At 45.0% G+C, this 11557-nt stretch overlaps 1 protein-coding gene across 1 annotated transcript in view; it reads left to right on the top strand.

Moving 5' to 3' along the window:
• LOC103812061 (SH3 and PX domain-containing protein 2A-like) overlaps positions 1-10582 on the top strand; it is a gene marked incomplete at both ends in the record, with an annotated part of 70729 nt that extends 60147 nt beyond the window's left edge. Inside the window, 2 exons of the mRNA XM_009085067.1 lie at positions 987-1063; positions 10491-10582. Of these exons, the coding sequence (XP_009083315.1) occupies positions 987-1063; positions 10491-10582 (169 nt within the window). The remainder of the gene's footprint in view (positions 1-986; positions 1064-10490) is intronic.
• Between the last annotated feature and the right edge of the window lie 975 nt (positions 10583-11557).

An 11557-nucleotide genomic window follows, 5' to 3' on the forward strand; every position in this document is an offset into this window, starting at 1 on the left:
ATTAACTTTGTTGCAATCAGTTTCACACAAAACCCAGCCATTTATATAATCTTAACTGCTTGCAGAAATGTCATCCAGTAAGGACATGGAGGTTATTATTTTTTTTAGTTTCAGAAAAAGAGTTTGTTTATTTTTCTTCTATTACTTGGATTTTCTCTGTAGATTTATAAAGGCTCTGTCACCAACAGCCTTGTATTTGCTTGTGAGCTGGCTGTGTGGTTTGTCTGCCTGCAAGGGCAGGAGCATCCATAGTGGGAGGCAGCTGAGTGGGGAGTAAGTGAAGCCCACATGCCATCCAAGCAATGCTTCTTGCACAGCCAGTACAGACATGCCAAAGTGACCCTGAATTACAAGCAAGTCATAAAATAGTGTCAGTCCCTTCCAGGCTAGTGCCATCACTAAAAGAGAACCAAAACCTTTTGAGTTATTTACAGAATGAAATCAGGAAAACTCCTTCTGCCCAATTAGCCTCTTGGTCCCCTTCCAGCAGCTCATACAAGCAGGGCTTTGGTGGCAGTCACCAAGGTTTCACAGAGGTGCTGTGCCTTTGGTAGTTGTTGCCCGTGTGTTGTGTCTCCTGTGCAAACGCAGAACCAGCAGCATCCAGTTGCAAGAGGTGCCATGAATGCTGCTGTAATCACTGTTGCCGTGTCCCTCTGCTGCCTGTCCAGCATCTTTCTGTGCAGTTTGCTCTGAGGGCAGAAGTGGATCTGCTGCTCACCCTTCCTGAGTGTGCCATCCTGTCTAACTTACAGTGATGGGGGACTGCAGTCACACAGAGCTGCTGCTGCTGTGTTAACCTCTGCAGCACTGGGTCTTCTCAACTCGGGGCATAACAGGGTTGCAGATCTTGGCCACTGGCACTGCTGACAGCCACAGTTGGAGCCAGGGATGAAACCCTGTCTGCTGACCTTTCTGCTTGGTGCTGTAGTGCTATCCCACGTGGCAGGCGATGCGGCTAACCCTCCCATCTGTTCCCTCCTTAGGCAAGATCCTGTTCCGGAGGAGCCATGTGCGAGACGTAGCTGTGAAGCGGCTGAAGCCCATCGACGAGTACTGCAGGGTAAGAGCTCTGGGGGGACTGGGCAGCCCTGCTGTGTGTGGGCTCACAGCCACCACCAGCTCTGGGCTTTCCCTGCTGGATACTGCTCACAGCTTCATCTGTGTTGAGTCCATCACGGGGAAGGATGGTCCTTCCCAAACACCACCAAGACTAACAGGGCAGGTGGAAACAGGCTGCCGTTTGCTCCCAGGATCCCCGTAGCATTTTCCCCTGCAAACTTTATGCACTGGATTTAGGCCTCATTTACTCAGTGAGGGCTCTAAGCCTCATCTGTCCTAAATTTAGATTTTGTTTCTGTATCAGCCTCGATGATTTGGGACCTGAGCAGGCAGAGGCACAACTAAGATGGTGTTTTCTTCTGTTCCTTGCCTGTCTGTCCCCCAGTGCCACATGAGAGACAGTGCTGGCTGGTGCAGCACTGAGGGTGGACCAGTGTCTTCCAGGAGTGCTTCTCATTAGTGAAAGCCTGGAAATTTGTTGCAGCACAGAAAAGCACAGCTCTGTTGAGAAGATGAAGTCAACTAATCTTTCCTTTTTAGCTTAGAGTGTATGATTTGATGATAATTAATTCTCTGTTGGTAGATTAAAAGTAATTTCTAAGCAAGTAGGATACCCAGTTTTTGTAGAGATATTGAGCATGTCAGTGCATAATTTAAACCCCAGACTTCCTCTTCTATTTCCCATGAGATTTTCTTTCCATTTTTAGAAAGCCAGAGGAGCAGGTGGAGGGGAAAATATGCATTCCCAAGAGCTTCTACAGTCAGACATTTGCTCATCCAAAATTGGAAGCAGATTGCCAAACTGCCTGAGGCATGCTGGGGGGTGGTGGTGATGGTGAAACCCGTGCCATCTGCACCCCCGGGGTGAGGAAGCTTCTATTAAAGTCTTATCTCATGAGATTAGGCTTTCTTGTGTGACAATTAACACACTGTCTTCCTTCTGGCAGTCGAATGGATTTCTTTGAAATGTGTATGGTCTGACTGGGTGCCCAGCCGCCCTCCTTCCGCCGGGAATTGCTGGCGACAGAAGCGGTGAGGGCTGGCTGATGTCAGGGTACACCCAGCAGATGGAGGAGAAAGCAGTGACTTATGCTGCAGGGGCAGCTAGTTCTGTGGGACCCCATTGTCTGTGCCCCAGACACACTTGACCTGACCCGGTCAGGGCTGCTGGCGCTGCATGGCCAAAGGGATGTGTTGCAGCATTGACTGCTAACACATTCATTGACACTGTGGTGCTGTGATTGCTGCTCTCCTCCTCATTTCTTTTTTTCTCTCCTGGAGAAGTCTGGCTGAGTTCACAGAAGCATAGAATCATAGCATGGTTTCACTTTGGTTGAGATCTGCTGCTGCTGCCCAGACATGGCTGGATGCCTCCCTGAAGCCAAGCTGCTTACTTAGCCCGTGTGCTGCTTTGGTGAGCATAGACCCAGCCGTGTTGGATTAGCCCAGTTCCCCCCAGCCCAGCATTTCCTGTCTCCAGCAGCAGCCACAGTGATGCTCAGCACTGAGTATGACAAATCTGTAGTGACCTCTCCAGATATTATCCCAGCTTCCAGTGGTCTCTGGCTCATACATTTCTTGTGCCTCTTTTTATTTCATTTGCAGTTTACTGTAATGTATATTTAATTTGCCACTGCGCTTCACAGTAGGAGTTGTTTAAATCTGGATGGCACTGGAGAGCGAGGCTCATAGTCACTGAAAAGCTTGAGCAGGAATTGCGTCTCATGGCTCTGTGAGTGCTTCAAGAGGGCTACATCCCCAGTAGTGTCTTTCTGCACAGGGTGTCAGGTCTTTAAGGAAAGAATGCCCTGGCTAACTCTTCCATCCCCCAGGCATATGTCTCATTGCAGCATGTATGACCATGGTTGTGCCTGAGTTGGGCAGCATTTAGGTGAGGGCTTCAGTGAGTGCTGGGAAGTAAAGCAATGCCAAGCCTTTTTTTTTTTTTGCATCCCCTGCACTTGACTGGAAACCCATGCCTGGATGTTAATTAGTGTCCAGTGTGGATGACAGGCGAGTTTGTGCTCACTCAACGAGACTGGAAGTAACTATGTAAAGTCACTGTGTGTAAACGTAACTATGATGTCCTGCCTGTCATCAGATCCAGTTATGGGCTGATTTCTGCCTTCTGCTACATCTTTCTCCTAATTAGAGAATAAATGAAGATGGTAGCTGATTGTCTGCCACAGGACATACTCAGTCACTCTGAAGTCCCACAGCACATAGTTGGCAATCTGTGTAAATAAACAGAGGGACCTGAGAGTTGCAACTCCTAGCTCTCCCAGCCTTTCAGAGTCTGCACATTTTTTGAGAAGAAGCTTTTCTTTTGAATGTCTGTGGTTCATCCAGTTTGTGTTTATTCAGGGAATGATTGTCCTATGTTATTGCTGTTTCAAAGGTGGCATAGGATATGAAAGTCCACAAGACTGAAAACAGTATGAAAACCAGGCACTGAACTTCAAAGGTACAAAGAATCTAGGGAAACAACTCGTAGAAGGAGAGTTGCATGGTACAATGAAGTCAGTAGTTCTGTTACTGACCTTCTGCAGGGACAGGATTTCATCTCTGGGACATAGCAGAGACTTAAAATTCAGAAATGCTTTATTGCTACCTTTGCTGAAGGTCACCACTTAAAAGGTTTCTGGGAGCATGACCTTTGTAACCTTACTGTAATCTTTCTGTCCCAATATGATATTAACCAATAATAACATAAAACTGTGAACTAGGAACAGAAAATTAGGCAGTGAGTCGGAACCAGAGTGGCTTCATTTACAAGCCTAAAACAGACACAGGGTGTCTCTCCATTCAGCTGTACTGCAGAGGCAACCTCAGGGACTTGCTTAGCTTCTAGAAAGCTGAAGTGAAATTCAATGAATCCCTTCTTATTGTAAGGAGAGAGAATCCTTTTTTATCTAATAAAATTCTATTGCTCACTGCTGTTTCCTACTCTGTAGGAGAAGGTACCAGCAGGTACTGGCATGTGTGTGTGACTTGAGAGTGGGATCATTCTCTTGGGAAGTGTTACCCATTTTTTGCATTTCTTCCTCTGTCCAGGGGGTATTTTGACTCTTCAGAGTATTGTATAGAACTGCAGAGCAAAAGCATCATTTTGGTGAATTCAATCCTGCTTCTATAAGAGTTCAAAGTTTATGTCCCGTGCTAGTCAAAATGGGTAGGCTGACAATTTTGAAAAATTTAGAGAATTATGTTGGAATGATGTGGGTGAAGTTGATGGAGTAAATCTGACGTGGGATAATAAAATGAATAAATGAAACAATAGACCTCTGTCCACTGGAATCTGTAAGGAAGCAGAGGAGGGAGGCAGGTTCAGATGCAAAGTTCGTGGTAATATTTTTTCAAGACAAGGGTTCTCCATCCATTTCACCTGCCGTGAAAAAACAAAGCACAGATGGACCCTGGCAAATGAGCAGCGCAAATGTTTGACCATTTGTTGTTTTGTTTTTGCAGACTGTCTCTGTCAGAGTGAGGTGATTTGCATGGCTGAGAAGCAAGTCTGACTCCTGCTGTGTGGATGTGCTGGGAGCAGGAGTAGGGACAGGCAGAGGCTGTCTGAGAATTTGTGGGGATACTTTGCAGTAAGGAGAGGCCTGCAGAATGTTCTGTATCGGGGTATGATCCCTCTGGACCCTACAGCATGGGCCTCCATGCCCCTCACACCTGGGTGATTCCTCATTGCATTGTACAAACCTAGAGAAATGTCATCACAGGGGTAATTAGGCCAGTGGTTTTGCTAAGGCTGCATGAAACTTTGAAGTTGCAATGAAAACAAGAGCAGATTTCCAGGAGTTTTCTCATCTGTAAACATGAAAGTGCAGGGTTTGGATGTCCTTACCAGTAACCTGAGTGAGTTACCAAAGAAACTGCATTTTGCCAGTGGAATTGGTATCTCTGGATGGTTTTGCTCTTTACTGTAGGCTTGGAATTAGTGTGATTTAAGGTCCTCTGGGCTCATTGGGCCTGATTTTCTTAATTTGTTTAGGATTTTTTGCCACTGTTAAAGAAAGAGCAACTTCATAGCCCTCCCTTCCCAGGGGCATTTTATTTATGAAGCTTTTGATCTCCTAAACACACCTCTGGTGAGTGTTTGTCCAGTATGTACTGTCCTGTGTTCAAGAAAGCCTCTTAGGTCAGTGGTTCACAAAACCATTGCTCTCTCCTTACACAGCCCTCTGGGAAGACTCAGACCAGCATTTGCTGACTTGCATATTTGTGTGTGTTGATCCTGAATGGAGGAAGCATCTTTGTGCAGGGAAGATCTTAAGATGTAAAGTCCCATTGTCATAAACACTTAGCTGGGTTTGTCACATGTCTTTATGCTGTCCCAACTGGATGTGGCTTTAAGTAGAAGCTTAGGGGCTTTCCTATTACAAGGCTTGAGCATCCAAATGTACACCACCTAAATGAAAATTAATTGAGCAAGTCACATCAGTGCCAGGAAGTAATTCTTTCATTAATATTCACTATTTGAGAGACCATACTTCAAAAGCATAATTACCTCCTTCTTGGTCTCTCTGTCCTGCCTGTCTTTCAAGGTTTTAATCCTTGAACCCATCACGACAGGTACTCAGACATTTCTTTCTCTGTCCATTGTACAACTAAGCTAGTGTTGATTGAAGATGGAGTGATAGTCCTGGTCAAGAATGAGAGTTTAAGTGAAATACTTTTAAACTTTATCTGTCATTTTTTAATCTACATTTCAGAATCCTGATGCACATAGACCAGCTGCAGTAAAGAGAGTTAATATTTGCAACACTTCTCTCAGCACCTGGAGCAGACCCTCACTTTCCATTGCATTATGGCCCTTCCATGCATCCTTCCATGTTCCAGTTGCTTCCAAACCTCTGCACCCTCTTTCCTCCTTCCCTCAGCCTTTTATTTATTCTTACATCTCCCCACTTCTCCGGTCTGAGTCACCACCATGTACTCTTCATCTGCTGAGAAGCAGGTCTGACTCCTGCTGTGTGGATGTGCTGGGAGCAGGAGTAGGGACAGGCAGAGTCAGTGTTTGCCATCCAGCTTCTGTACTTCAGTGCTTTAACTCAAGCTTGGAGTTGCTGGAGGCTCTCAGCCAAACAGAAGGTGTTTTCCTGTAGATGAAACAATTTATTTATTTGTTTTGAGAAATGACCTATTTAACTTGCACCTTCCCTCTTGCTGCACTCATGAGCACTCCCAAACATCTGGCACTAATGATTAATGTTAATGAAAATGATAAGCAATTAAGAACTTATATGAAAAGCCAGGGAGTCATAACCATGCAGTACTGCAAGCTGGCTCTGTGTATTTGTGTGCAGAGCTGGGAGTAATCCCACTGGCCATTACGGATTTAAAAGCTGTGCATCTGAAGTGCTTTAACGGGCTGTGTGGAGACAAACAGTGATTCACCCCAACCAGGGCTAGACATCCATGGTGGGTAGACAAAGCACCCTCTGAAGGTGCTGGTCTTTCTCTAGGAATTACACAAGTTGATAGACAAGTGTGACCAGTCTCCCATTTAAGACTCATTAAGTTCAATGAGGTGAATATCATTTTGTGCATAAATTACATAAACACGCCTACACACGTGCTGTAAGTTTCTGCGTATACGCGTCTGAGCATCAGTCTTTTATAAACACATCTGCATCAATGCAACCCACAGCACTCAGTGCATCATTACAAGTACCTGCAGGGTTTTATACCCATGTGCATGTATTCCATGAAGCCTTTGAACTTTAATATTGTTCCAGTTCACGTAACCTTAAGCACTGAACCCCTGCCTGCACTTGGTGCTCGGCTGGCCTTGGATGCTGTGTGCTACAGCCTGGTGCAGATGCGCTGGTGCTGGTGGTTCTGGTGAGTAGCCAGCCATCCTCAGCACCAAAGGCTGCCTGCTCACACCCTGCCTGACATTACAGCTTTTCATTAGCCTTTTGAGTCATCCACTCTGCCAGACCGTCTGTAACCTGTAATATAGAGAGACAGACATCATTACAGGCTGAGACAATGCATGAAAGCCTCTCTCCTGAGGGGTGCGTGAGGGCTGAGCAGTGCACGCCTGTCTTTGCATGCTGAGCGAGGAAACATGCTATTACTGATAATACTTGATGGCTGTGCAAGGCTGAATTCTGCTCGCTGGCACTTTTTATCTCTCACCTTTCCTGTGCAAGTTCCTTGCTGTTTCTGGATGCTTGCTGTTTGTAGCTGTGTGCGTTTACCTCTGGTTTCCACATCCCCAGAAGAATGCTACTTCCCTGTCCTTTCTGTCCTTTCACCATCTGTTTTCTTCTTTCTTTGACCCTGCAATCTTTTCTTCAGGCTGTTGCAGTTCTGCCTTGGAACTCTCTTGCTGGAATGCCAGAAAGTTATATTTTCCCCTTGCAGTGTGACAGCACTGTCTCTCATCTCCTCAATGCACATTTTTGTTTGCTCGCTGGAATCGCGTTGGCTTTGGCTTGTTCCAGGGTGGATGTTGTGTATTTGCTGAAGAGACATTTGTTTCTCTAATCAGTGCTGCTGCTCCCTGCCACTGTCCAAAATTAATAGATGGATTCTGATGGGTTTTATACTATTGTTTGTACTTTCTTACCCTTTCTTAGAGTTTCTGGCCATTTCTTAGGGTTTTGTTCCTTAACAAAAACAAGTAAAAATTGACTGGCTGGACTTTACACCTGAACTTCCCAAAAAACATGCAATGGCAACTTGCTGTGCATAGGGCTGGAAATTGCAATACTTTGAGATATTATTCAGAAGCAGCAGAGCCAGCCCTGCCCCGGGATGGGAAGGTGGATGGCTGGGTGTGGAAATTACTTTGGCGGATTTTTATCCACTCCCTACAAAAACCTGGAGTCATGGAGGTGCTTTTCAGTTATCCCCCTTTGGCTTGGCAGGACCACAGTGTTTCTGGAGATTTCCAGGCAGCTGACCACTGGTTCAGGGGGTTCAGATTTCCTAAAGCTTCCCTTCATTTACTAACAAAAATCTCCACAGCAGCTCGGTAGGATTTGTGTTCCTCCATCACTGAAAATCCACTTTGTGCTCCCACTCGGTATTGACCTCTGGGGCCTGGTTCTTGTGGAGCGTGAGCACCTGCAACCTGTAGGGGAGTGATAGCTCTTTGAGAAGGCATCTGAGACCCCCCACGATGGGTATAACTTGGGTATATGTGTTTCTCAAATAATGATACGTATCATTTGCAGTGCTTGCTCTTGCCCCATTGACTGCACAGGATCGAGCCCTCAGAGATTTCAAAACACACTGTAGGTATTAAATATCTGAGCCTCCTAACCTTTCTGCAGATTAGGTAAGTGTTATTGCTCAACATTGTGAGGGGGTGACTGAAGATATGTCCCAGCTGAATTTGATGGAAAGAGGTTAAGTAACCTGCCCTAACCAAGAAGGGTGTTAGTAATAGAGCCATTGGTAAATCTAAGCCCCATCCACTGTTGGTTAGACAGCATTGCTTCACTGCCAGATAGCTGTCTCCTGTTGAGGTTCAGATAAATAAAACATGCTTTAATGTTGTCTGTGTCCTTGTTAGCCCGTGCTCATGAGACATTCCTCTGTCAACATGCTGTGATCATTACTATTCCTGGGTAGTTCCTGACTTGCCAGTGTAATTCCGGGTTTGCCAGCTGGATGCATGTGTTTATGTACAGTAGGAATAAGGGCAGAGAGCTCATACTTTTGTTACACTTTTAGGCAAGATAGAACAGACAACAGTGGGGACTTTCATTCACATAAAAGTGCTTAAGTTTTCCAGCTGGGACATTTCATCCTGTGTTAGTGCAGCAGCCAGTAGTACATGCCCCAGCACTTGCACCCACCAAGCTGTTGCACAGCTTCTGCAACTCATGCTGCTTCCTTATTGCGAGCATCTTTTCTGCTCTCTAGTGCAGTTTCACATGACCAAAGGCCAGGGCCTCATTCTTCATAGGCCTAGTGATACTCAATGGATTTTCCTAGTGTTTTTATAACATCCCTCCACCAGGGAAAGGAGAGCTGTAGGTGTGGAAGCACTTGACTTCGAATTTCCAACCACCTCAAAACAAGACTCCATCATCTAATACTGGAGACCTGCAGTTTCAGAGCAGGATTTTTTCCTTTTTTTTTCAACTCTTTTCCTTCACATCCCCAAGAAAAAGTGGTCTTGGAAACAATTCTGGCCACTTTTAAAGCCTGGTTAAAAACAGCTGTGTGGGATACCAACTGTCCTGTCCTGCCTTCAAGCTTTGGCTGGGCCTTCTGTTATATCTGACCAAGATCAGTCAGATGTCTCATGGTTAGTATAACCTGTTCACACTAATGCATCTTCATTTAGCTCTGGTGCAGTTTTTCATCCATCTTTCAAGACTGTTTGTCCTACTTTCAACTAGCAGAAGAGCCAGACAATCTCATTTTGTCAAACAGGTTTACAGAAGGTCTAAAAAGCTTGGTCTATATTTAACCTGTGGCCTATTTTCAACGTTACTAAGCAGAGGAGGAGGTGAAGTCCAGCCTCTTTTCCTCTCCTGCTTGTCATTTCTGGAGCCAGTCTCAGAATCATGTCACTTAGAGCTGCTGCCCCATCTCTGTGGGCTGGGGACAACTCTTTGGTATCTTTTGGCACTATCAAGCTCTAGATTCTCAACAGCAAATTTATAGCACATTTCTGCCTTATGTGCTTGTCTTGTTGGTCTGAAGTCTTGCTTTCTAGTACACTGTGACATAACGTGGTTGATGCCCAGACTGTACTTAACTGTTCTGAATGTGACAAGTGCTGTGCCACGGAGAGCGTAGACATTGTTAGCCAGGACATGCTGCAAAACCTTCTTCATGCAGAAATAACCTCTCTGCCCATTTATTTTTTTTCCCGGACATTTAATCAAACTTTCTTTCCTGTTAATTTAGGAGCAAATTGTTGCTTAGTTTGGTTACAGGGTTTTCTTTTAGCAAACTCTGCTTTTATTTTGTTGACAGTACTTAATGGAAGGCTTTAGGGAGCACGTTAATATGTTGTATTAGTGAGTGTTGATTTTCACTGCTTGAATTTGTGTGCATTGACATAAAGCCTGTAAGCCCTGACTTCATTGTTTGAGGTGCTGTGCAAGCCCATGTCACAGACTCTCCCAGCCACAGAGCTCTTATCTACTTGGTGTTATGGTTTTGCATATGTGGACCAAGTTCTGCTCCTTTACACATGGCAAAAAATTACATTGGCTGACTCTAAGAACCATTGCTTGTCTGAATTCATTGTATCCTGCTTGACATTTCCAGTCAAGACATACTGTTTCCTTTCTTCTCAGGTAAGTAGCCAGGTGTGTTTTCCTTTAGTGTTCCTTTCCCCCTCTCAAGACTGTTTTGCCTCCTCTTGCTTGGTAGTTTAGATGTTTGAGGCCATGTTTCGAACTTGACTTGTCTAAGTGCTTCTCCTTCCCTGCTTTGCTTTGCAGGCGCTGGTTCGGCTTCCTCCTCATATTTCACAGTGCGATGAAGTCTTCAGGTTCTTTGAGGCTCGCCCAGAAGACCTTAATCCTCCAAAAGAGTAAGTGCTGTGACTGATTTCCAGCATTTTGATTAGCTGGAAGGAAAAGGTCATTTGGTTTTATTACAGCTGTAGATGTGGGGACAGATTTTGTAGCTTTCAAGCACTACCTAGAAATGTCCAGTGCTTACACACAACCACATTGGGTGTGTGGAGGACAAGGGTGTCAAGCAGCACTCAGACACAGTTTTCAGCTATCCTCTGCCTACCTTTCCATTCTCTTGCTGATGGTTCTAATGAGGGAACCTCCCCTGGCTTGTAGGTTTTACCTGATAGTTATCACCAAAGAGTCATTTAGTTCCCAAAAGCATTGGCTCAGTAGCAGGGGGAAATCCTGCCAGTAAGCACTTGGCTCATAATTACCAGCTGCTTCTTTAAATGTACTCCTGCCCAGAGATACTTAGGTATCTGAAGAGAGCAAGACTGTGGTCCAGATCCAAAATTGTCTCTGGAGAGTCTATTCTTTCTAAGCAGGAAGCCAAGAAAAGGGAAGGAAAAGAGTTCCCTTTAAACACGAAACAGAATCGTAGCCTTTACCTTGGAGCTGATTCATGCTGATGCAGTTAGGGTTCAGAGGACTAATTTATCCAATGGAAAGCGTTGGCAGGAGGGTATTTACAAGCAACAGCAACAGTGCTGCCTTGCCTGGTGTTTCCTTTTTTCATTCACACCAAACAGGATGTATTTTATTGTGCTCCGCAATAAGATTTTGACTTGGTCCCATTGTGTTTTGTGCTGCTTTGTTGCATGATTTGAAACTTGATTGCAGGCTGTGTTACTGTAATTTGATTTCTCCAGTGTTTGCACAGCCCATTGGGTAAGGGGAAACGGATTTAAAGCTTTTGGGTTTTGGGCACTTCAATGCAAACAAACCTGGAGTTAGTGGAAAGATTTATATTTCTTCAGCAGCCTGTTGCCATGCTGGTGGAAAGGAGAAGACCTTTGCAATTTAATTTCCCAAATTTCATGTCTTGC

This window comes from Acanthisitta chloris, unplaced genomic scaffold (genome assembly GCF_000695815.1).
Source record: "Acanthisitta chloris isolate BGI_N310 unplaced genomic scaffold, ASM69581v1 scaffold35981, whole genome shotgun sequence".
In the NCBI taxonomy this organism is placed as follows: Eukaryota; Metazoa; Chordata; class Aves; order Passeriformes; family Acanthisittidae; genus Acanthisitta; species Acanthisitta chloris.